Source organism: Blennius ocellaris (assembly GCF_963422515.1).
Source record: "Blennius ocellaris genome assembly, contig: SCAFFOLD_195, whole genome shotgun sequence".
NCBI lineage: Eukaryota > Metazoa > Chordata > Actinopteri > Blenniiformes > Blenniidae > Blennius > Blennius ocellaris.
This window is the reverse complement of record NW_027661932.1, coordinates 10,292-35,069: the sequence shown is the minus strand read 5'-3', so window position 1 is coordinate 35,069 and position 24,778 is coordinate 10,292. Positions and strand designations below refer to the sequence as shown.

At 45.9% G+C, this 24,778-nt stretch overlaps 1 protein-coding gene across 1 annotated transcript; it reads left to right on the top strand.

Moving 5' to 3' along the window:
• Positions 1–16,206: 16,206 nt before the first annotated feature.
• Positions 16,207–23,547, top strand: LOC308148571 (insulin-like growth factor-binding protein 3; the record flags this gene model as incomplete). The annotated part of the gene is made up of 3 exons (XM_080522045.1): positions 16,207–16,602; positions 21,114–21,352; positions 23,310–23,547. Coding segments are annotated over exons 1-3 (841 nt in total), but the record flags the coding sequence as incomplete, so codon positions are not given.
• Positions 23,548–24,778: the final 1,231 nt, after the last annotated feature.

The following is a 24,778-nucleotide window of genomic DNA, read 5'->3' as shown; positions in this document are numbered from 1 at the left end:
AAAACAGACAGATTGTTCAATTTTCTGTCCAAAAAAAGTAACCCCATCTTGCATTTTATAAGTAATTTAGCCTAATTTGGCCAAAAATAACAATCACCTGTGAATCTCAGCTGCGTAATGTTAATTATTAATGTTTTCTTAGGAGGTAGACGTCCCTGAACGCATCGCGATTAAACAGAAACAGGCGCAGACGTCAGTTAAAATAAATAAAAATGAAAATAAAAGGTAAAGTTGCTCCTTATTGTGCCGGTGACATTCTCCACTCTCTCTCTCTCTCTCTCTCTCTCTCTCTCTCTCTCTCTCTTCTTTTGAGGGCTTGGCAATACGACATAAAGCCATGACAAATAACAGCAATAAACTATTTATTGTTTCGAGGTTAGAAATGGTTGCATCTCTCCGCACAGACAGGAATGGCATTTACGCAAAAGAATTGGCTATAAACGCTTTTTATTTGAAAACCCAGGATATAATTAGAAAGAATAAGTGTGTGTGTGTGTCTCAATGGTGGTGTGTGTGCATGTGCATGTGTGTTGCTTTTTGTTGCCCCTCCCCCCTTTCTCTTCTTCATTATGTCAAGCGGCTCCCAAATATTTTGTGTGAGAAATAAAGTTCACATGAGGAATTTCACGGGAGGCTGTGGGAAAAATTGCATTTAGACTATAAGGTGAGGAAATATGATCGTGACGCGCAGGAGGTGTTCGGGGGTGAAGGGAAACATCCTCGGCTCTCTGGGTGGACGGCGCCGCTGACACTCGGAGGTGGAAGTTTTTGAAAACATCCTGCCGTCGTCTCAGTGTAATCGGGCAAAAAACAGCAGTTTCTGTAAAAGCCGGGGTTCCGTCTCCATGGAGACGATGCTTTTTCACTTTGTTTTGTAAACGGCGCCTCACTGTGGGGTTTTTACCCGGATAATTCTTGTTAAAGGAGCTCGATGCAAGTAGGATGAATTTCAGATACTGGATGTTGCATGTATAGACGTTGGTTGGACTTGTGTTGAAGTTCTCCTTAAAGTGCTGGAAATGATGTTTACCTTTCTACTGAAACCCTGAAATCCGTACGTTTCCCATGCCGAAGGTCCCTGTCGTCGCCGGCGTCGTGGCCGTAATGTCTCTCTTCACCGCCGGTTTTGCTATTTGAACATTCAAAATTAGGTTTGCGACCAAAAGTTTGTGCAACTTTTGACATGCCTGACGTGATACGAGGAGTAAAAAAAGCCCCACAAAGAATTCTGATTTACACAATTCTCAACTGAATCTTTGCAACTTCAATTTAAGCGACAAATCCTATCGGTTTTACATTTTTCATTTTTGCGCTTTATTTCAATAAAGGCCTCGTAACGAAGCCAAAACCTCCATGAGGCTGGCATCTTCATTGTTGTTCTACCCCGACAACCCACAAATCAGATGATATGATGCACGCGCTGAGTCCTTCTTAGCGACCCCCCCACCCCCTCCCCCGTAGGCCCTCCCCTCCCCCGCTGCCGGACTCCCACGCAATCTTCTCAGCACTGCTGGATGTGACCGTGCATGAGTTGCACAAGATTAATCCGCCATTTGATGGGAAACGTGTTGTTCTCAAGGTCTTGTCTTGGGGAGGAGTGTGAGGGGGGGTAGATTTAAAAAAAAAAAAAAAAAAAACTGGAGTAAGATTACATTTTCATTCTTCTCTCTCACCCCCCCACCCCACCCCACCCCCTCTCTCTCTCTCTCTTTTTTTTTTTTTTTACTGCTGACAGAGGAGTGCACTTTATTTACTTTACCAACCTTTTACTGCCACCTCCCCCCAGCGCTGCCACCACATCGCCGCCTCACTCCCTGCTCAGTGATAAGCCAGTGGGGGGGGGGACCATTAATTTCTCCTCCCACACCCGGTCAGTCTTTCTGTTCACTTCAACAATCTGCAGAGCTCAACATGCCCTTTACAGAGGCACTGATGTGAGGAAGTCACTGTGTACATACAGTAAACATACAGTGAACGTACACAATACAGACTTGCGGCTAAATCTTTGCGGGGACATTTTTCTTTAAGTCTTAGCGATTTAATGCTTTTGTTTGCCACTTTCGTTGTACTTTATTACCAAGGACGTAAGCATAATTGACCTAATTGTGACTTACAGCTAAAACCCAACAACAAATGACATAAATGTGCCTCAAAGTTCACTAAATGTGACAAATACAAGAACACACACGCCATCTTGTAAATCTAATGATATCAATGTGGGGATATTTGTCCAAAACAAGGATCACAAATCCATCGTCACACTGTGTTAAAGAAACATGCATGTAGGCGTACACTAAAATCCTTCAATTCATTCAATAATGTAAAGTAAAGGGAGTGACTTTAAACAAAATGACCAACATTTTATATAAAAACTAGAGAAACAATCGGGGGTGAAACTTCAGGTTTTGTTCTGGTTTTTTCAGGTTTATGAAAATGAATCTACTTCTAAATTTCTATGTGCCCTGTCTTCTTCTGCGTTTTTTGGTGTGTTTGGTGAGTCACAGCGCCTCTAAAGGCCTGGCATGTGTACTACATAGTGTTCATAGTGTGTGGACGGATTTTTTTGGGAAAAGGCCGTGGAGAAAAAAGATTGTTTTTTGTTTTGGTTTTTATTCGTCATGTGTATGTAGCCCTCGAACAGTGTTTTTCAACCACTGTGCTGCGGCACACTGGTGTTTCCGCGAGATCTAGTCAGGTGTGCTGTGGGAAATTATCCAATTTCACATTTTTTTCTAAAAAATCATTTGCTCTCACATCCGACAGTGTGTTGCAGAGTAATCATGTATAAATACTCTTCGCCACTAGAGGGCAGCACAGAAGTTTGCCGGTGAAATGTAAAGTGACAGACGTCAGTGTGGTTCATCTCCACCTCCTGCTACCATCTTGTATCAAAGTACTGTGTCAGTGACAGTGATGGAGAAGTTTTTGAAAAGGAAGAATGTGAACCAGGATCTCAGCTCTTCATCCATCAGGTCCAGGTTTCACACTGAGGGAGTCACAATAAAAAAAAAAGAAATTGGGAAATACTTTTTTTCTGTATTTACTTGATTCCTGTTGATAAAACTTTGATGAGAACAACTTTATATTGTTAATAGAGGCTACAGAGTTTAAAATGTTAACATTGTCGGGTGGTGGTGGTGTGGCTCCAGATTTTACCAAAGAAAAAAGTGTGCCTTGGCTCAAAAAAGGTTGAAAAACACTGATCTAGAATATCCCCTGACTGCTGCGGCGCTCACGTATTCGTGTCGAGCTTTTGCTTGTTCACAGTGGAAACGAACCCCAGAGTCTCTGGAGTCCTGAAGCCAGCAGAGTGAACGTCCTGCCCTCGTCCTCCATGTGAAACGTCGCGACTGCGCCCAACCTGCCGCTCCCTCTGCGCACACACACACACACACACACACACACACACACACACACACACACACACACACACACACACACACACACACACACACACACACACACACACACACACACACACACACACACACACACACAACGCGTCCATTAGAGCTGCGAGGCGCCGTGGTGAACGGCGCTCCGGCGTCACGACCCCATCAGTCACTCGCAATACAAACAGCACGTCGGGCGCGCGGCTTCATCCAGAGCCACTTTGCAGCCGGTGAGTGGGACGTGCTGCCTTTTAGCCCCCCCCCCCCCCCCGGCACACACACACACACACCTGCTCAGTGTCAGGTCAGGCTCCGACATGTGTCAGAGTCTCCAGAGGCTGGGAGCGCTGGGGCTCTTACACCTGTCCCTTTATCACCGGCTTTCATCTTGTAATTTCAAATCCATAATCCCCCCCCCTTCACTTTTCATCAAGTCCCTGTAATAACACATTAAAGGGTCGAACCTAAATGCACAGAATCACTTTCACGGTCGGAAGCCTGGTGGGTCGAGCCGTTTTACGCCTCTGAGAGAAAGTCAAAGTCGATCACTGGGCTTTTGGCTAGAAAACGGCATTTATGTGGCTTTTATTGAGTCTCACGAGAGCCATGTGACAATTTAGTTGTATTGTTCATTCGCTCTGGCTTCAATAATCACGTATTACCAAACAAATGCTATTAGCAAGTCAGGCGATCAAGCAGAATTTACTCATTAGCATCCATGACGTAGAACGTTTTCTAGAAAGTTTGTGATTTTCGGTAGTTGTGAGTCATTGTGTTCGTCCCCGAGTGTCGGTTCATGGATTCTCCCGAAGGACCTGCTGGATCGGGAAGCCCCGCCCAGTGACATCACAACCCATGTGACACGACCCAGTACAAAACCTCTCCACTCCAAAACCCAAGATTAGACGACACCGCTGTGCCCCCCCACCCCCCCCACCCCCACTGGGTCTTGCCTTTCTTCTGCTTTCTTTCTGCCTCTCCTTCCCTCGTCTTAATCCCAGCGCACTCCCTCGCAAATCTATTCCAGCCCGGTTTGAGCGCCGTTGTAAGCGTGCGGTCTTCGCCCGCTGCCGACCCGCCGCCTCAGACTGTGTGAGCGAGTCGGGTGTTTAAAGATTTCAATCCTCTTAGCGAGGACTTTGTCTTTCCACTGAAACGCTCCGCCTGATCCCAAAGTCCCGCTGCAGGAACACGTCGGATTCAGAAAAAAAAAAGGCGCCGCGGCGCCGGCCGCGGGCGCTGCGACGGCCATGGGCGGCGCTGCGCCGGGTATATGTGTGTCAGGACCAGGAACAGGAAACTGATCCTCTTAGCAGCCTTGGAATTTGGCCTACTCTCAGGAAAGTGTCACCTGAGTTGGTCAACCTTGAGGGCACCGGGTAGAGATGGCCTGTCGCCTCGGATCTCCTTCCGGGAGCAGCCGGCGCCGGCGTGGACGGACCTGGAGACGCTTGAACATGCGACTCTGATCTTCCCTCAATGTGCGGCTAAGTCCAGTATGTCATCAATCCGAGGGGCCTGCTCTCACCACTTGAGGACAACGGAAACGAGTATTCACCTTATTCCAGAAGTTTGCGTCAGCGGCGCCATGCGCGTAATCACACTTCCGGTTTAGCGCCGCGCTACTTGATTTGCGATACCAGTCTGTTTAATTGTTTCCAATTTAAAGCTAATTTAAAGCTTATCGGAGATGGCCGGCGTTAATTGCGCGGTGCGTGGTCGTCATAATAGCTGGAGAAAAAGGAAGCTAACTCTGTCGCAGCATTGTTTTGAACATCAGAAGAAGAGGTCTGAGTGTTGTGGTCCTTTGTTTACCTTTAGCTTTATGGTTGTTTCTGTTCCTGCAGCAGCGAAATATTTCCCGACATTGACATGCTGCATATCTTTACAACGCATGTTTTTGGGTAGTTTTTAGTCGCTGGGTTTGTTTAACCTTAATTTCCTAAGCAAGACGCGACTTAAGAATCGCTGGAAGCTAACTAGTTAGCAACGTTAGCCTGTCGTCTTGTAAACACTGCCAACTCCGCGCTGCGGCACTATAGCGACAGCATTTAGCACTGGACACACTCTGATTTAGACTGTAGTCTGTACTAAAGTCAGCTCTATATGGAATATTGTGTTTCCACACTGAAGAATCCTCCAGATCGTTGCTCTTTGCGCTCCTCAGTGAAGAGGAGCTCCGGGATGCGATCTGACCGGCAAACGGGCTCTAGAAACACCTCAAAGTCGTTTTCAAACTATCAACAGAAGCAATGCATCGTTTACTCGTTGGTGTACATGATCGTAGCACATTTGGCGCAAAATAACCTCCCTTACATGATATTGTAGATGCAAGTCTTCCCAGTAGTTCTCCGTTGAAACGAATGCGATTTCGCTGGAACCGGAAGTGCGTTTCAAACGGAAGTGTGGGGCAGAAGTAAAAGTGGGCGGGGCGGAATAAGGTGAATATCTGCTACACTTTCTTCACTTTTGTTATCCCCCCCCCGCTTTTGTAAATAGTTTCTTCTGCTAATGTGATTGTAAACAAACATGGCTGACCCTGTAGTGGTTTGACTCGCGGTCCGTGTTCTAGTTTGATAGCATCTGATTCCTCATCACTCCACTCGAATGTCACGTTCTCTCCACGTTTACATTGTATTGTATTGACAAGTACAAGGAAGAGCGCCCCCCAATGGCTCGGCATACTAACTGCATCAATTTTTTTTCTCTTTTACGAACTAGGTGTCGTCACGTGAAACGCTGTAAAAAAAAAAAACGGGGCCCACAGGGAATGACTCGCTGTTGCGTCGGAGAGTTTGACCTCCTGCTGAGAGCTGCCAGGCATATCTTCCCCCCCCCCACGCCACGCCGCCCCTTCCCGAAAAAAAAAAAAAAAACACCCAGCAAACGACGCAGACTTCACCACAAACACATCATAGCACGAGCTCGAACCCTTAACCTCTCTGCAGCCTCTCGGCTCCCACATGCAGCTGCTGTGATTAAAAAAAAAAAAAAAAAAAGATTCAGACGAGTTGGTTCTTTCTTCACCTTTCCTGGCTCTGCACATTCCTCCTCCTCTCTCTCTCTCTCTCTCTCTCCCTCTCTCTCTCTCTCCTTGCCTCCAGATGTTTCTCCAGCCGTGTCACGCAGACAGTGACAGAGAGCAGCCAGGCCGCGCTTCACTCCGTCAATTTATTGAAAGCAGATACAACAGGAAGGGTTCGTTCCCGTCGAGCAGCCCCCATTACGACAATCAATAAAGAGACGGCTGGTTTTAAAAGCATGCGTGGCATTTAGTAGGTTTCAATAAAAGCCGCACCGTTGTCTCTGGAGCGAGGAAGAGAGAGAGAGAAAATAAAAGGTGGCTTTGTGTTGCATGCAACAAGAACCTGTGCTGTAAAATCTACAAAGCATATAACAACGGCGCTTTTAATTTTTGGTGCATTAACTCTATAGCCTTTTGCAAGAGAGTACATACCTGAGTAACCTTCGTAGCAGTTGTGTGGAAACTCTCACGATTGTGCCAGTTGGAAAACACATAAAAAAAACAACTAAATAGGACTGTATAGACGGAGTAATTCACCAGCTTTCGCTCAGCATTTCGAGGAGTTTCGACTGAATCAGACGACAACAGAACTTGAACTGTCTGGACTGAGACGTCAGTGTTTCCCTCCAAATATGGATGAAGTGAAATGACAGGTTGAGAGTTGTGAGTGTCTTCTTTTTCCATGTTGACATTTGTTTGTCTATTTACTTGTGCATTCGCAGATTGGTACGTGGCATTAAAGTTTGTGTAAATACGCTACGAGCACCTCTAAACGTCTCCGTCTTCGCCTGTTGCGAACCGGTTCCATCCACCAGATGGCGCACTTGCTTTGAAGATAGAGGCTGAAGGACTGGCAATGAGGCGTGTTTTCAAACATTAGTTGAGGAGACGGCGCCACCCGGTGGCTCCAGAAAATAAAGAAAGTGGTTCGTGAAGCTTCGTTTGGCCGTCGCTATACCTGCAAGTCGAGACGGAGGGCAAAACAAGACTGGGAATGGATAAACAATTATCATTCAGGTGTAAAAGAGAAAAATCTACAGCTGAGGCGGAAGTTAAGTTTGCGTTTCTATAAACACAAACAGAAATGTTAGACCTGATGAAATAGAGAGAGAATTAATAAAATTGCCTCCACAAATTATTTCCAACTCAAACTCGAGCTACACTCAGTAGAGCGCACACTTTCGTCAACATCACATTTTCTTGCGGAACCGAGTTAGCATCGCTAGCATGTTAGCCGTTCGCTCATATCGACGCTAACCAGATAGGTCAGGTAGCGTCTCCACGGCAACAGACGCTGACCTCCTCCGTGAGGTGCCTCCCTCATCCGCTTTGTATGGGACTTTTTTTTTTTTTTTCCCCCAGTTACATTTGGGTGGAATCTATTTGGGAGCGATGAGCCGTTAATGTTCTGAAATCCAATCGATTCGTCCTTGAGCGATGACAAATCTTGCAATTCATGTTTGGAACTTTACCTTCTCGGCCCAACTTTTGTTGGCGAAGGTAAAAAATCCCATTATCAAATAGTCAAATATAATGGGGTGAGAGGACAGTGGGTCAAGGCAGACTTCTTCTTCTTCTTCTTCTTCTTCTTCTTCTTCTTCTTCTTCTTCTTCTCCTCTTCGGTTAAAAGCATTAAGTGGTAATGTTGGATGTCAGCTGTGATCATGATGGGAAGAACAGACACCCGTCAAAGCAACGCTTGCATCCTCATAAGTTCCCCCAGACTCGACTTCGCGCTGCACAGTTCTGACATTTAACGGCTCCCAAAAAAACATCCCAGATGCAATTGTCAGCATGCAGGAATGATCCCGGCGTCGCTCGCCCATCTCCACGTTTCCCCCATGACGGACGAGGCCTGTCCTCGCTGTCAGCGCCGCGGCTGAGTTAAGGAGCACCAAATGATTTTCCCCAACACGGAGCTGGCAGGACACATTATTTATGCGTTTTGCCTGTGCGCCACAGTCAACATCACTCAAGGAAATTACATGTTAATCATTCTCCTGATGGGAAAGCAACTCGACTGCATGGGGAGAGGGAAGAGAAAGAAGAAAAAAAAAAGAGAAAAATAGAAGCGGAGACTGAACGTGGCTGTGCTCTCTACCAGCGGTGCAACACAAAGCAGACAATCTTCAAAATATTTGGGCTGCCTTGTAAGGATGTTTATGAAGTTGGAGTGGAGCCTGTCGATAAGAGGAGGCATTCGTTTGGCCGCTCGCGGGAATGATTCATTAATTTCAATCTCGCTCGCCCCGGGGGGAATGCGCTGAATGCCATGAGGAAATATTTAGAGAAAAAAAAAATGCGTATGGAGGCTGTGAGTGAATTTGAATGTGATGAATAGGAAGAAGTGCGGGTCACATATTTGGGGAAACTTCTTGCGGTTTGTTCTTTGGGGTGGGGGTCCTTGTCATTTTTAGGACGAGCTCCAGCTTTTGTTTATTACCACTCAAATCTTGCTTTGACCATAATTGCAATCGCTTCTTGTAAAATTACACTCAATGGAGGGCAATCGTGGAAAAACCCATTAATCACTGTGGATCTTCCATTGCTTTCCCAAGGGAATAGTGCAGAACACTGGTGTGTAGTGGTGAGCAAACGTCCCTCATGGAGAGATATAACCGGTTTGATTCTGGCTGAGGGCTACATGTGTCGGGTGTCTACCAGTTGAAACACACCTGATTACAATGACGTTCTCCGTACTGGACATATCTTTGGCGTCGTCATGAGATTCTGGTGTGCCGAAGCAGGAAGACGTCAAAATGCTCCCACAAACGGTGTGATTTCAGAAGAAAGATCGGATCGTGGGAGAATCGTTGGTAAAATCCACCAAATCGGTCGGTCTTTGTGCTCAGTTGTAGGACGGCCGAGGTATCGGTCGTAAACCAGCAACCACGATCGGACTGTGTCTGATATGTAGGAAGTCATAAAGTCGGCTGCGATCACGTCGGCCTCAACACACCGGTAGAAATGCAGTATGACATGATGTTGTCATCTGCAAAATACCGTAATGCTAATGTAAAGTGCATGTGTAGCGGTCTGGTACTCTTTTGCTCTATCTTGCGTCGTGTGGTGTCGACTATTAGACTATTTTAGGGGTCTTTTACATTGTGATAGTCTGAGACTCGATTCACTTGGGAGGGAGAGGATCCCAGAATTTTCACACCTTCATTTGGTTCGGGCGACTTTCAAATTCACTTCAGAGACCGGATCAAACCTGGAACATGTCACAAAAGCGTGAAACACCAGTTCATCACCAGTTCGTCACCGGTTCGTCACCAGTCTCACGGTCCATGAACAGAGTGAGCTGAAAGAAAATGAAATTAACAGGAGTCACTCCATGCCAAAGGCCACACCGCTAGCATTAGCCACAAGCTCATTTCAAGGCTCAGCCACCATGTAGCACAAACAAAAATCAACACAAAACGTCAGCGACTGTTGGACGGAGAGCGTTTGGCAAGTGTGACGACCAAACGACAATTAAACAGATATATTACCGACGCTAACGACAACCAAACTATAAGTCACGGCAGAAAGCAACAAAATAAAACCAATGAATTTCGAGGCTTTGAGCAACACGTCCGCTATTCTTTCGGACGTCTTTTCCAAAAGTGGACCGTCCAGATGACGGCTGGGACGGCTCACTGCCTAACACCATGGCGGGGGATCTCCTCACACAAGCACTCAGTAGGCGTCCATTGCTGATATTGGTGTTCGTCAGTACAAAAATATTTGGTCCACCGCATAGGGGTCCATACGGTCCCTCGTACACAGGGAGTTGACAACGATATTTACACCGCTCAGTCCAAGTCGATTGGGCCTTAAGGGTCCTGGATTCATATCTCAGCTCTGGCCGGAAGAGAATCCAGCGTAAAAAAAACCCAGGCCAAATCTACAATTCACTGCAGTGACGCCTGTGAAAGAAAGCAGTGGCATCAAGCTGACCACAGCCAACACCTTGGAAGATATTCCCGAAACAGTGGCAACTGAAAATGAGGCTAAAAAAACCAAAAAGAGTATGAAACGAAAAAAGGCAGAAAACCCGTTTTGCTGTTTCTCCACAAGTAAATGTCAAAGCTTTTATTTATAACCCAATAACCTATCAGACTGAAGGGAACGCAATGTTCAGTTTGCAGAGCAGACAGGCACACGGATCAGAGGCTGAGCAGCCAAGAGCGTCGGTCCAGGCAGGTAGATCAGACTTTCCACACAGAGTGTTTGGGATTCGTAATGTTGGCCTGACCAGAGGACAGAGAGCAAGAGGAAGTCGAACAGACAGCCTCGAAACCATTGTAAAATGTGGCTTTACGTGACTGGTCACAGTCACCCAATGACATTCACTAACGGCAACAGGGAAGCCATTGACCTTTGGCTAAGCCCCGCCCCCCCCTGGATGCAAACGAACCAATGGCATTCAACTACCAACTGCCTGGGCAGACGTTCTCAGTTCCGCGTTGAAGCATTAGAGCTGGTTTGTTGTGATACAATCGGAGCAGACAGGCAGCTGCGACGATAACTAAAGGGGGCGGGGCTTAGCCAAAGGTCAAGTGGGACATTCGGGGGTCACTGCGAAGTGGGAAAGTTCCCACGTCTCTGGAACACCTGAAAACCGGGAACTTCCCACTTGGATACCGGGGGAAAGTTTTTGTGGAAAACTCTCAGAAGCAAATTTAAAATAATTCAACGGGATGATATTTGACTTTCTCCATGAGAATATTTCAATGTAGATTAATCAGTGAAAAAAAATGAAGGTCCTCAGATCAGACCAGTTGGAGACAACCTCAGCCTAACCTGACGTATGTGGGAAAGAAAAAAAACTAAACGCTTAGAAAGGACTAATCTGCAAACTCCAGGGCAACATGAGATCATTTCACTATTTGTTCTCCAAATAACAGTAACTTCAGCTCCTCGGCTCCATGAATGCATTCCAAACATGGTTTAATCTCCAGGCGAATAGCAAATAAATAAGGTAAAAACAGCTGGCGGGAAAAAAAGGACAATGAAGAAAAAGAAAGAAATTGAAAGAAAGAAAATGAAAAAAAAAATCGTGAAAAAGAAAAACAATCAAAAGAAAATAGGATGAAAAAAAATAGGAAAGAATTAAGGGGAGAAACATGAAAAAATTGAAAAAGAAAAAATGTAGTATAGCTAAAACTACTTTATGAAACGCAGTGGCTGTAAACAGATAAAAAATAATTAAAGAGGCTAAAATAGCCAAAAATTGTTAAAATAGGCAAAACTGGAAAATCCATAAAAAAACAAAAAAATTTGATAAAATATATCAAAATTGACATTTCATGAGTGCAACCTTGTTTATATATATATTTATTTTTATTATTACAATTTTTTTTTTAGTATATCTTTTTTTTATTTCAGACAATTAACATTCGTTTTGCGGTTCCAGACAAATTTTTCTTTATTATAAAATGGTGAACACGTCTCTTTTTTGGCCCTGAAGGTTGCAGATCCCCGATGTATAAGAGAGCGGCTGTCGACGGTTGTTTTAAAGCAGGTTTTTTTTTTTAAAGAATCACTGCAACCAAAACCACGACGGTTCAGCAGCTTGAACAAAAATATTAACGTCAGTTGCACTGGATTTTCACGTGATCCATCCAAGTCTCAGTGTCTGCAGGATAACGGAGATGCGGTGTGTGTCGGACGCTATGGAAAATGTCAGCAGACCTTAAATTGAGATCTTTTTTTTGGGGTTCAAACATAGAAATAATGGAGGAAACACCAACTAAACTGCATGTTTGGTTCAATCATCTTTTCAAATCCAATTATTCGACTTCCAATGATGGAACGCAGAGAAAAGTGGGGAAGTTTGAGAGCCAAAAGAAATGTTCGGTGCACTCGGATAATAAAATATCTCTGTTTTCTTTTTTCTTTTTAAATTGTAGGTCAAGTAAAAAAAAAAAAAAAACAGTTTGAGGTTCCGCCGGTGGTGAAAAACATCAAAACAGGATACTGAGGTTATCCAAGTCAGAAAGCAGCGATTAGGATGATTGACGTCGCGTATCGTGGAAATTAGCTGCTGTCGTGCGAGGTTATGCACGTACGGCGACGGCGCATGTTGACAAGGGGTGGTGGGGGTGGGGGGTAGGGTTCCCACAAATCCACAAAATTACAAAGTGCATTGTGCCAGGCCGGCCGACTGAGGACCGTCGCAAGACTTTGTGTTTCCAATTAATGACACACGGCCCCAAAACGGGCCGCCGCCGCCGCACTCTGGGAGCGTAAACGCAGGAATGTCGACTGGGACGGCGGAGACGCTTTGAAAGAGACGGAGGGATTATTCGGCTTCCTTGAGGCGGAGAGGGTGAAAGACAGATAGTGGCGCTTTGCCGGAGCCGAAACGGGACGAGTCGAGCCGGCGGTTCGGGAACGGCAGGATCCATTACGGCAGTTTTAAACGTCGTTTTATCTTTGTATTACGTGTAAACCAGGGGTCTGCAACCTCTGGGGCCACATGTGGCTCTTTAGCTCCGCTGTAATGGCTCCCTGAAGCTGAATATAACGTTCAAAAACCTTTTATTTGTGCATTGTTCCATTTTTTTTTTTTTAAAGGACTCTTATCTTATGGCGAAAAAATTCCTGAGCAAAGATAGAGGAACTAACCTGAATGCAACAAAAAAAAAAAGGTAATTAGAATTTTTTTTTTTAAAGCTAAAATGGCAAAATACACTTAAAAAAAAATCGAAAATGCCTCAAATCAGTACAAAAAACAGGCTATTTTTAAATGCTTGATTTCCAAGAGTCACAACAGAATCACAATCACAATCAAACGAGCCAAAACAACCAAAAATACGCCCAAAACAAAACAGTCAAACATTAAAAAATAGCTAAAATTAGATGAATAAAATAATAAAAGTAAAGCCTCAAATGAAAAAAAAAGAAAAAGCAAAACGGCAAAGACTGAAAGCAGTGAAAACAGCTGAACCCACTAGAAATGGGTTAAAAAACAGATGTAAAGTTGTCAAAGTGGCTCCTTTGGTCATAAATGTCGCCAGACCCCTGGTAGGAACCGTCACCAGAAACCATTACAACCTGCTGTAGTGACCTCTGGTGAATAGTGACGTGTTTTTAACACAGAAGGAAACAGTTTAAAATCGAAGTGGTAGAAGTAAAAAAAAACTAAATAAAGCCAGGTCCCGATGTCAGAGTAAAAACATTAGGCAACTTATTATTAAAAATACGCTACCATTCGTCCTCGGTCACTGAAATGTTACAAACAATTCACTTATTATAATTAGTCATCTATCTGGGAATGGTTTATCTGGGGAGCGTCTATCTGGGAATGATCTATATGGGAAGCGTCTATCTGGGAATGGTCTATATGGGAAGTGTCTATCTGGAAAACGTCTATCTGGGAAGCGTCTATCTGGGAATGGTCTATATGGGAATGGTCAATCTGGGAAGAGTCTATCTGGGAATGATCTACCTGGGAAGCATCTATCTGGGAATGGTTTATCTGGGAAGCATCTATCTGGGCATGGTCAATCTGGGAAGCGTCTATCTGGGAATCGTCTCCCTTGGAAGAGTCTATCTGGGAATGGTCTATCTGGGAAGCGTCTATCTGGGAATGGTCTCCCTGGGAAGCGTCTATCTGGGAATGGTCTATCTGGGAAGCGTCTATCTGGGAATCGTCTCCCTGGGAAGCGTCTATCTGGGAATGGTCTATCTGGGGAGTGTCTATTTGGGATCTGTCTGGGAAGCGTCTATCTGGGAATGGTTTATCTGGGAAGCGTCTATTTGGGAATGATCTATCTGGGAATGATCTATCTGGGAAGCGTCTATCTGGGAATGGTTTATCTGGGAAGCATCTATCTGGGAATGGTCTCTCTGGCAATCATCTCCCTGGGAAGCGTCTATCTGGGAATGGTCAATCTTGGAATGATCTATCTGGGAAGCGTCTATCTGGGTGTCTGACGGACGGGTTACCTGTCCAAGGTGAATCTTTCCTTTCACCCCCTCCCCACGGTCTTGACCCCGCCCAGCCCGACCCAGCGAACACCGGAGAGCGACTCATCCATCACAAGTTCTTTGTACGTTCTTCTGTCGTGACCCGCTGCCAGACAAGCAACAGCAGCCTGAAACCCTCACGCCGGTATGGAAGTACAAAAAACTAAAACATGAATGAGCTGCAAACTCGCAACCAAGAGCGTGTTTCTGCTGAATGAGTCTGAACTGTAAAAAAAAAAAAAAAAAAAAAGGGCACTTTAGGTAAGTCACACCTCGCGCCGGACCGGCAGACAATAAACAAGCCAAAGGTCGGCGGCTTGAAACGTCTCAGACGTGGGGGGGGGGGGGGAGAAAAAAAAAAAAAAACGCCAAGTCATAAGAAAACTAATCTTAGCTGGAGACGTTTTCTTGCTATTCCGGGGGTGTTTCCTTACCCTCTGCTTGTTTTTCATAATGCAGTCTCAACACTTTCTCCCGCTCCTGTGGTGGAAATCACACAATGGCCGATACTGATTGCTTTATTTTCTCAGTGTGTACCCCCCTCTCGCGTTTGTTATTGCAGAACAGGAGGATATGCCGGACAGGAGGGTGGGGGGTGGGGGGGTGGGGGGTGGGGGGGGGTGAGGGGGGGGGCGACGCTGACGCTGAGCCGGCACAATCTGAACATTTTCTTTCTAATAATCTGAAAACTTGTGGGGTCTGTGATGGAGGGGGGTGGGGGTGGGGGGGTGCAGGGGGGGGTCTGGAAGCTTGCCGGGGGAGTGAATGTTGAAATGATTTCAGCTCGTTCAGATTCATCCACGTCTGAATTGCACAGTTTGCTCGTGTACCATAAGAAACTAATTACTGATGTTGTGTTTTTTTGTTGTTTTTTTTTGGGGGGGGGGGGTTAATTAGGAGCGTGAGCCGCCAGCTGCCCCCCCCCCCCCAGGGGTCAGGTATGCAGGCTGGGCTGGGCTGGCACGTGCTCGCTGGCCCGGCCGGAGCGTCCGAGGCCCCGCGGCGGGCCGCGTGGTCACACTGTGCACAAAGGTTACACGCAAGGAAATTATTGTTTTAGCGGCGTTTATTATGGAGGGCCACCTACACACCTGCCCAGAGGAATGCTGTGCCAGTGCTGCGTGTGTGTGTGTGGGGGGGGGGGCATCTTGCATACCATCCTTGCCAGCAGGGGGTGGTGGTGGTGGTGGTGGTGGTGGGGGGGGGGGATGTGGCCGACCTCCTGCATTGCACAAGTTGAAATCTGCAGATGTTATCTGTTAAAGAAACAATATTTGCATGTTGATCGTCATGCTGTCTGCAGTTCACATAACTTATGTCTTTTTTTTTTTTTTTTTTTTAACAATAAAGCACATTTCCACATGGAAACAACACCTTTTTCTTTCTTTTTTTTTCAAAAACACACAACCAAATCGCTGCAGATGCAAATTTCAGTCAAATTATATTACAAAGGATTTGAAGGAACCGGAGCTGCGCTCTCCTGCCTGGATGCAGGGGTCCCTCATATCGGGGCTCTCCGTTTACATTATTCATACGGAGGAGGAGGAGGGAGGAGGAGGAGGAGGAGGAGGAGGAGGAGGAGGAGGAGGGTGTGACTTGTTGGCTGTCTCTTTTTTTTCTTCTTTTTTTTTTTTTCTGTGTGCGCCTAGTATAAAACGAGAAGTTCGCGTAAAAGAAAATACAGATGGAGAAGGCTCGCCGGCGCGCTGTGTCACAGAGAGCCCCCCCCCTTGAGCCTGCGTGACAAGTCGCATCCTGTCCCTTTGTGACCAGCTCTCAATCGAGCACCCCCACCCCCCCACCCCCACCCCCCCTCCTCCACCCCCCCTTCCCAAAAAAAAAAAAAAAAAATAGAAAAAGAAATGCCCGGTGTCTGCGTGCTCTGCGTGGCCGCCGCTCTGGCCGCCTTCGCCCGGCTCACCGGCGCGGTGGGTCCGGTGGTCCGCTGCGAGCCGTGCGACGCCGGCGCGCGCCTCCAGTGCAAGCCGCTGCCCAAGGAGTGCGCCGAGCGGCTGCGGGAGCCCGGCTGCGGCTGCTGCATGACGTGCGCTCTCGGCGAGGGACACGCGTGCGGAGTGTACACGGCGCGCTGCGGCTCCGGGCTGACGTGCCAGCAGCGGCCGGGCGAGAGCCGGCCCCTGCAGGCGCTGCTGGAGGGACGGGGGGTGTGCACCGGCGCCGCGTCCGGGAAGCTCAGCGGCATTCTCGTCCCGGCGCAGAGACACGGTAGGACGGGTGCCGTTTTCTCTCTCTTTTTTTCTTTTAGAACCCCCCCCCCCCCCCCCCCCCCCCCCCCCCCAACCGTGACCTGCTGTTTGTGCGTGCGCGCGTAGATGTGTACGTGTGTGTGTGTGTGATGACATTTGCTCCGCAGGTCTGGGGACTTCTCTATATTCCCTTTATTCCCTATATTCTCTATATTCCCTGTATTCATTTTATTCCCTGTATTCCCTGTATTTCCTATATTTCCTGCATTCCCTTTATTCCCTATATTCCCTGCATTCCCTAAATTCCCAATATTCCCTATATTCTCTATGTTCCCTATATTCTCTATATTCTCTATATTCCCTGTATTCCTTATATTCCCTATATTCTCTATATTCCCTTTATTCCCTATGTTCCCTGTATTCCCTATGTTCCCTGTATTCCCCGTATTCCCTATATTCCTTTTATTCCCTGTATTCCCTATATTCCCTTCCCTTCGTGCGCAAACGCAGATGAAAGGCGCAGCGGCAGAGGTAAAACCTGCTCCCGAGCGCAAAGTCACCGAGCGGCCGCAGCAGCGGGACGCGGGCGCGCGCGAGCAAACATCACACCGTCTCACGCACGCGCTCCGAAACGAGACGTGAATGATCCCCATACTGTAGAAAACTACGACCGTGCTTTTGTTTTGAAAATGTCATCAAATGACCAACAACCTACATCTACAGCAGTAACTATAACTGGAATACTTTATTAATTCTGAGTATCAAGTATGTTGATTAAACTCCTTTTTAAAGAGATTACTAGTAACTATAACGCCAAGTGCTAATTTACTATTTACAGCAATAAGAAGTACACAAGTAACTAATCAAATACGGTTTCTGTTAATCACAATGTAATTCTAATATTTTCTATTAAGTATGAATGTAATTAAGTATTAACTTTAACTAAGTACTGTAAGTAACACTTATAGTAAGTTACTGTAAGTAGCAATGTCCAATAACTAGTAAAGTAGGTCTACTGCTTTTCAAAGTAGTAACTTGTAACTATAACTTCAAACTAATTTTCTGCAACTAGTAAAGTAACTGTTACATTTCTAACAATAACAAGTACCATTAACTGTAATAACTATTTAAAAAACTACTTATATTCAGTAAGTAAGCACTTTACTTTTTAAACCAGCAGCTAATATATGTAACTGTAATCCAGTACAAGCTTTTCAGTATCTAGTAAAGTACTTCACCTTTATAATTGGAACTGAGGACTAATACTCAGAATGTAGTAATTACTCAACTATCTGTAGTGCTTACTGGTAAGTATATCAGCAAACAAGTAACTAGTTTAACTAACTAACACTGTGTTTTTTTAAACTAGTAACTTCAACTGTAATCAAGTACGTATTTTGAGTTTACTAACTATACTACTTAAAGCAGTAACCAGCAATCATAACTGCTATTAAGTACTAATTGAAAGTAACTTTCTAAATTAGATTAGTAATCCACCGTTACAATAAATGTAGTTGGTATCAACACCATAAACAAACTGGTAATCCTCCCAATGCTTAAAGCTTTTAGTAATGAGTAACTATAACTGTAATCAAGTTCCAATTTTAATTAACTACGAGAACAATTCCAGTATTATTTCAGGAAGTAACTAGTAATCATACTTCCAATATCCTGTTACTAGTCAAGCAACTTCACTCTATCGTAAAATTGGAACTAGTAACTATAATTGCTGTTAAATACTAATCCAACAGTATACCTCCGAAACCGGGAATGTAATCCCACTACTATTCAAACCTCCAACTAGTTACTATAATGGTAGTTAAACATACATTTTCAGTCTTTATGAGTAAATTAAACAACCTTTTAACATAGTAACTAATAACTGTAACTGTCATCAAGTGCTTTATTTTGCTAACTATTAAAGTAGCTGAGTACTTTCTGAAGAGGTAACTGTAACTCTAAGCACTGACGAGTGAGGTACCACAATTTAAAAGTGAAAGCGGAACCTCGTAACTAAAACTGCCGACAACCGTGAAATCGAATCAGCTTGGAAAGTAACTTCCATACTCTCTCAAGTGGTAACTAGTAACTTTAATCTTGTACTTAATATGTACAACGTTAATATGCGAGTAAAGTAACTGAGTACTTTCTAAAAGTGGTGTTAGTACCTTGCAGAATGCTAGTAGACAGTGCAGGACAATGTTTTTTTTTTTTTTTGGGGGGGGGGGGGGTTAGTAGGTAATGGGGGGGGGGGGGCTCATACTATTCTTCTGCCCAGGGCCTGTGGTGTGTTTTGAAGCGGCCCTGCACAGATAAACTTGGCTCTTTTCTGTTTATCGCAGTGTATAAAATAAAATACATGAAAGTACGATGAAAAGGTTTAATCCTGTCACGATGTGAAGATTAATTGTTAGAAAAAAGAAAGAAAGGAAGAGAAAAGAAAGTTAGGTGCACACGATCCTGGCGCCCTCAAACCGATGGTTAAGAAATGCCACATACATGCCGTAAGTATACAGTCTTTCTGCAGTGACCTTGTTTTCCTTCCAGCTCAGCTGGTGGATTCTTGTTCACTGCATGAAAATATGCAGCTCTTAAGATGTGGCTGGGACTCAAGTAGCGAGGGGGGGGTGGGTGGGTGGGGGGGGGGGGGTTAGTCAATTTTCCCCGGTTCCTTAAATGCAACATAACTTTTCTCACTTTTTGCGTCATCTTATATCTGGAAAAACAAAAAAAAACGTACATAAGTCCAGACAGGTATCAGTGCATTTTTTTTTGCTGGAGAGCGAGGGGAGGAAGAAAAAAATGCCCCCACTGGTCAGACTGTGTCACTGCAGCCTGGTGGTTTAAACAATCCCCCCCCACCCCCCCACCCCCAACCACAGTTTGTGCTGTTTACCCCCTCTGCCGTTACACAAACAAATTGTGTAATGTGTTTGTCTGAAACCTCCAGACTTCCTCAGAGGGTTATAAAAAAAAAGTTTATACTGACAGTAACAGTTCAAGCCCCACAACCCCCCCCACCACCACCACCACCCAGACCAACCCAGACGAGGCTAACTTCTAGTTACAGCTCTGAAAAGTAGTGGCATTAGTTTTCTAGTTACTTAAAGTTGTGTCTACTGAAATCTACTGCTTGATTGCAGTTGTTGTTATAATTTATCACGTTTAAATAGTAGTGAGGTGACTTATTAGAATGTGAGCTGGGAGTAGGGCTGGGCGATTTGGTTTACAAAAACCAAAAACACGATTTAAAAAAAAAAAAAAAAAAATTCGATTTTCATGCAGACGTCAGCTGTATTGTCAAAAGTGCAACTTTACTGCCGTGATTGTCGTCACAGTAAAAATGCATGGAAAATAATCCACAGATAAAAAAGTAAACGGGGCTCCGTCGTTTAATAAATTCAAGCTCTAACCAGGTTTAAGAAAAAACAAACAAGCGTTGGATATCAGCTTAGATAATAAATATTAAATTGAGAAATATTCGCAAATGTGGATCTTTGCCATTGCGCTTAACTGTCTGGTGTTTTGGTTAAACTGGTGCCCCTGTTAAACGGTGACGTCTGCCACCATCCGCTGGCAGCAGCCGATGTTAAAATAAGACAAACAAACTGTGGTGCTTTAAACTCTAAAGGAGATGCGGCGTTCGCCGGGTTTTTTAACGATCGCTTTTGAAAAGAGGACGCTCGAGGAAACTGGTCACCAGTTAACAGGGAAACCGATTAATCCAAAACACCGGCAGTTGGCTGGGAGATTGTCCTGATACTCACAGTGTGCCGGTCCGTCGAGTTCCTCTGGAAAAAAAAAAAAAAAAAACCTGCAGCTCGTCGCGGGTTTATCTCTGTTTGTGAGCGTTTTTGTTATAATCGGGGTTTAAAGATGGCGGGTGAACGAGACGTCCTCCTGACTCGCTTTGGAACCTCGGTCGAAGAGGTCCCACTAAAGTACCTTGGTTCCGGGTACCTTGGTTCAAGTCGATTCGAGTCCGGCTGAGTAGGAGTACCATACCAAGTACCATGAGTAAAGTACAAATGAGTACATCACTTGTGCATCCCTTGTCGATTGAGAAGCCAAACGCTGGTCTTTGCTACCAGGTCGGCCTTTCTGGTGTCTTCTAATTAATCCAGAATGATTTAAGTTCCTCTGAAAGAATCGCCAACGAATCAATTCCATGCTTTGCTCTCAATTGTTGAATTTAAAGACGAGGATTGAGGCTTTTATTTTGGAGCTCTTCTGCTACGTTTTCAACACAATCGGCTCAAAAGTATCGTTACAATAAAAGCCACTTCAGGGCACTTTTACACCCAAGTGGGTTTATAAGAAGAGACTCTTTAAACACGGCTTCTTTTTAAGTTTTTTTTACATAAAAGATAAACTGGAAAAAAAAAACACTTTTATTCCTCAGACTAACCAGTGAGTCTATTGAAAAATCTCCCAGCTTGAGATCCGTAGATCTGTTATACCCCCCCCGGCAGTGTCTTGGCCTTCGTCTTCCAAACGTTGACCGTCGGTCGTTCGCCTCCGTCCCCACAGAAAGTGCCGGGAATCGGGTGGAGGACTGTGCCAACGTGACCCAGACCGTGACGGCGGCGCCGGGCATGGCGACGGCGAAGGGCGGCCACGGCCGGGGCTCGGCGGACAGCCGCCACAACACCCTGATCCAGAAGGACCAGCACAAGAAGACGCAGAGCTACAAGGTGGAGTCGGTGTCCGGAGGCGCCAACGTGGACGTCCACAACTTCTCCCTGGAGAACAAGAGGGAGACCGAGTATGTAAGTAGACAACGGGGACGGATGCTAACTCGAGAAAGGCCTTTTTTTTTTTTTTTATGTCTAGAGGTCTTTAAATAGAAATCTGCATTTCATTGTCGGAGAACAAACCCAAGAAGCCCGACGACAACTAGTCACTAACCTATCTTGTAACTTCACTACTATTTAAGCTGGTAACTGACTAATCCAGTGCTAATTTGCGGTAACCGGAATAGTTTGGTGTGCACTTTACGGGATGAATGGAGTCAGAGCGTTAGTATTAAGTCAAACCTAGGGAACGAACCAGGCACCTGTTTGAAGGAGTCATTACCCAGAAATCATGGACCTCAGTTGAAACTGAAAATCTGGATTTCATTTTTTGTTTCGGCTTTGTTCGAACCAGAATTGTCCACAAGGGGGCGTACCACCAAATGGGAGGTTTTGATTGTGTTCCTGTGTTGTCCTCTACACAGGAGGCCAATATCACAAACACATAAAAATATTTGTCGTGTTTTTTTTCCCCTAATAAATTTTAAGAGTCGATTTAAAGACATGTTAAGGGAGACCTGGAGAATACCACACAGTGACTCATTTAGAAGCATTTAGTATCACTGTAATAACATACCAGTTCCCTGTAACTTGCACCACACCGGTGACCAGCAACGTGTCAACCTGTTGGGGGGGGGGGGGGGGGGGGGGGGGGGGGGGGCAACTGTTGGTTGATTGGGGGCCATAATGTGCTCAGGGCCTCCATTTGTCTTTTACAACTCATATCAGGCTGTGTCGTCACCACAACATCGTTTTTTTCTGCGCTTTGATTCCATAATATTCCACATTTTGAAAGAGACGTCCGTTTCTATGGAAACAGCAGAAACGCCGACAAAGATGTAGTTCGCCCGTCGGGCCACTAGTGGGTGCCGCTGTTTGTCTTTGTGATGAAACCACACACACGAGTAAACAGACTTGCGCATCAGTTGAAACAAAGATTCTTTTTTGACGTCGGCTCTCAAGGCGGAACTTCAGGAGAAGCGTCTGACTCGGTCTCCATGGAAACGGGAGACAAGGCCACCACTGGTCGTGCCCACCACAGCTGGACTAAATAGTAGATGGACAATGAGAACAATGTTCTCTTACGCAGTGTCATGACTCCCATTCCATGTTCTCCTGGGACTTGGTGCTTTTATTTTGACAGTCACCGTAATAAACTTGATCGTCTGAATAAACTATATTCAAGCACAACTTATCATGAACTCCTGGAGTGACAGTCTTCATATAGGAAGCGTCACCATGAGTCCTTGAATCTGTCCCAAGTTTGAGCTCGTGAATTCAGCATTTAGACGTAGAGCTACACTCGGTAGAGCGCAGACTTTCGCCAACACCACAGTTGTTTGCGGAGCCAAGTTCGCGTCGCTAGCATGATAGCTCTTAGCTCATGTCGATGCCAACTAGCCTGTCAAGAGGCACCATCACTGTGTGAAACGATGAGCAGGGAGCATCTCCATGGCAACAGACGCTGATCTCCTACATGAGCTGCCTCTCCCATCCGCTTTGTATGGGAAAACATTTTCCCCACCGTTTTTAGGTATTTATTCAGAAACGGTTGGCCGCTAACGTCCCAAAATCTGAACGACCGATCCTTTGGTGATGACAAATCATCCCTGAAGATTTCATGGAATTCTTGTTCACAGCTTTTGCGAAAGGTTGGTCAAATACATACGTACGCGCCGATAAATAAATAAACACAAGCGTCCGAAAACCAAACCTTCTCGCCCAACTTTAAGGAAACAAAATCCAAGCACAGTTTTTATAAACACGTCACACCGTACACAGTGGAAGTGGTTAAAGTGTCGTTCGGGAGCAACTCCTGAGCTCTGAGGACAACTGCGACCCTACATTATGATTCTCATTAACAAATGACCGACGTGGAGCGTGCTCCCCGAATGACGGGATGTTTCCTCTGCCGTTCTGCCGTGTTCGCCAGGGGCCGTGCCGTCGGGAGATGGAGGGAATCCTGAACAGCCTCAAGATCAGCAACGTGCTCAACCCGAGAGGCTTCCGCATACCCAACTGTGACAGGAAGGGCTTCTACAAGAAAAAACAGGTGACTGGCTCTCTCCGCTGTTTCATCTCCCCCTTTCTTTCTTTCTTTCTACTCACACCTGCGGACGTACAAACAGACACCAACCGCATGCCCCAACACTTCCAAAGAATCCTCAAAGGTATCATCCCAGCCACCCACACATGCACCCCCCCCCCCCTCCTCATACCCCCCACCTACCCCCCCCCCCCCCCACATTTTTTTTATTCTTTTTTTTTTTTTCTCCTTCTTCAGCTCACGTTGCCTTGACAGCCGCATCAACACTATATTATCAGAACGGCTAATAACCATGTATTACTCCGGTAAATGCACTGCAGCCGTCTGACTCATGCCTCACAGGAAATGAAGTCGGTCAGGTGTGTTTGTGGGTGTTGCGGTGTGGGAGAGTGTGGGGGGTAGGGATGTAAGAATGTGGTCTGGGAATGTGTGTGGCATGGCCCATGTGGCGGCAGGGAGGGGTGGGGTGGTGGTGGGGGGTGGTGGTGGGGGGGGTGGGGTAATGTACGTATGTATGGCGCTTGTTTGATGGCGGTAGTTTTGGTGAGGGTGTGTGTAGGTGTGTGTGTGTGTGTGTGTGGGGGGGGTTGCTGTTGGTAAGAGGAAACAAAACAAACAGGCCCGCCGCCGGTTTAGTTTTTCTCGTCCGCGGCGCCCGCGGACCGGGGCCACCCATGGCCAACGCTAGCTCCCGCGGACGCTAACGGAGGAGCCGGACTTTGTTGGCGTCGAGTTCTAGTTTGGGTGAAAAACGGGAGAGGAAAGTGGGGAGATGAAAGGAGGAGGAGGAGGAGGAAGGAGGAGGAAGGAGGAGGGGAGGCATTGCCGGGACGCACAGCATGTCAAATAAATACCGCTATCCTCTTTCCCGAGACTCTTATCGGCGGGATTTCACCGAGCTATTGCTTGTTCTGAGAAACGCATGAGTCACTCCAAACTCCCCCCCCCCCCAAAAAAAAAACCCCATAAGCACCATGAGTCAGAGTCCGACTCGGGCCATAACACACACGCACACACACGCACACACACACAGTGTGTGTGCGTGTGTGTGTGTGTGTGTGTGTGTGTGTGTGTGTGTGTGTGTGTAGCAGAGATTTATGACCGGAAACCCGGTGAAGAGGAGACCGTGTGAACCGTCTAGGGTGACAATACTGTGAAAAAGAGGGAGGTGTGTGTGTGTGTGCGTGTGTGTGTGTGTGTGTGTGTGTGTGTGTGTGTGTGTGTGTGTGTGTGTGTGTGTGTGTGTGTGTGTGTGTGTGTGTGTGTGAGGGGGTGGGGGTGGGTGGAAGGAGGGATGGCACGGCTGAACAGAGGAAAAAGCAGTCCAACTTTGCACCCGATACGCGAGCTGTCGC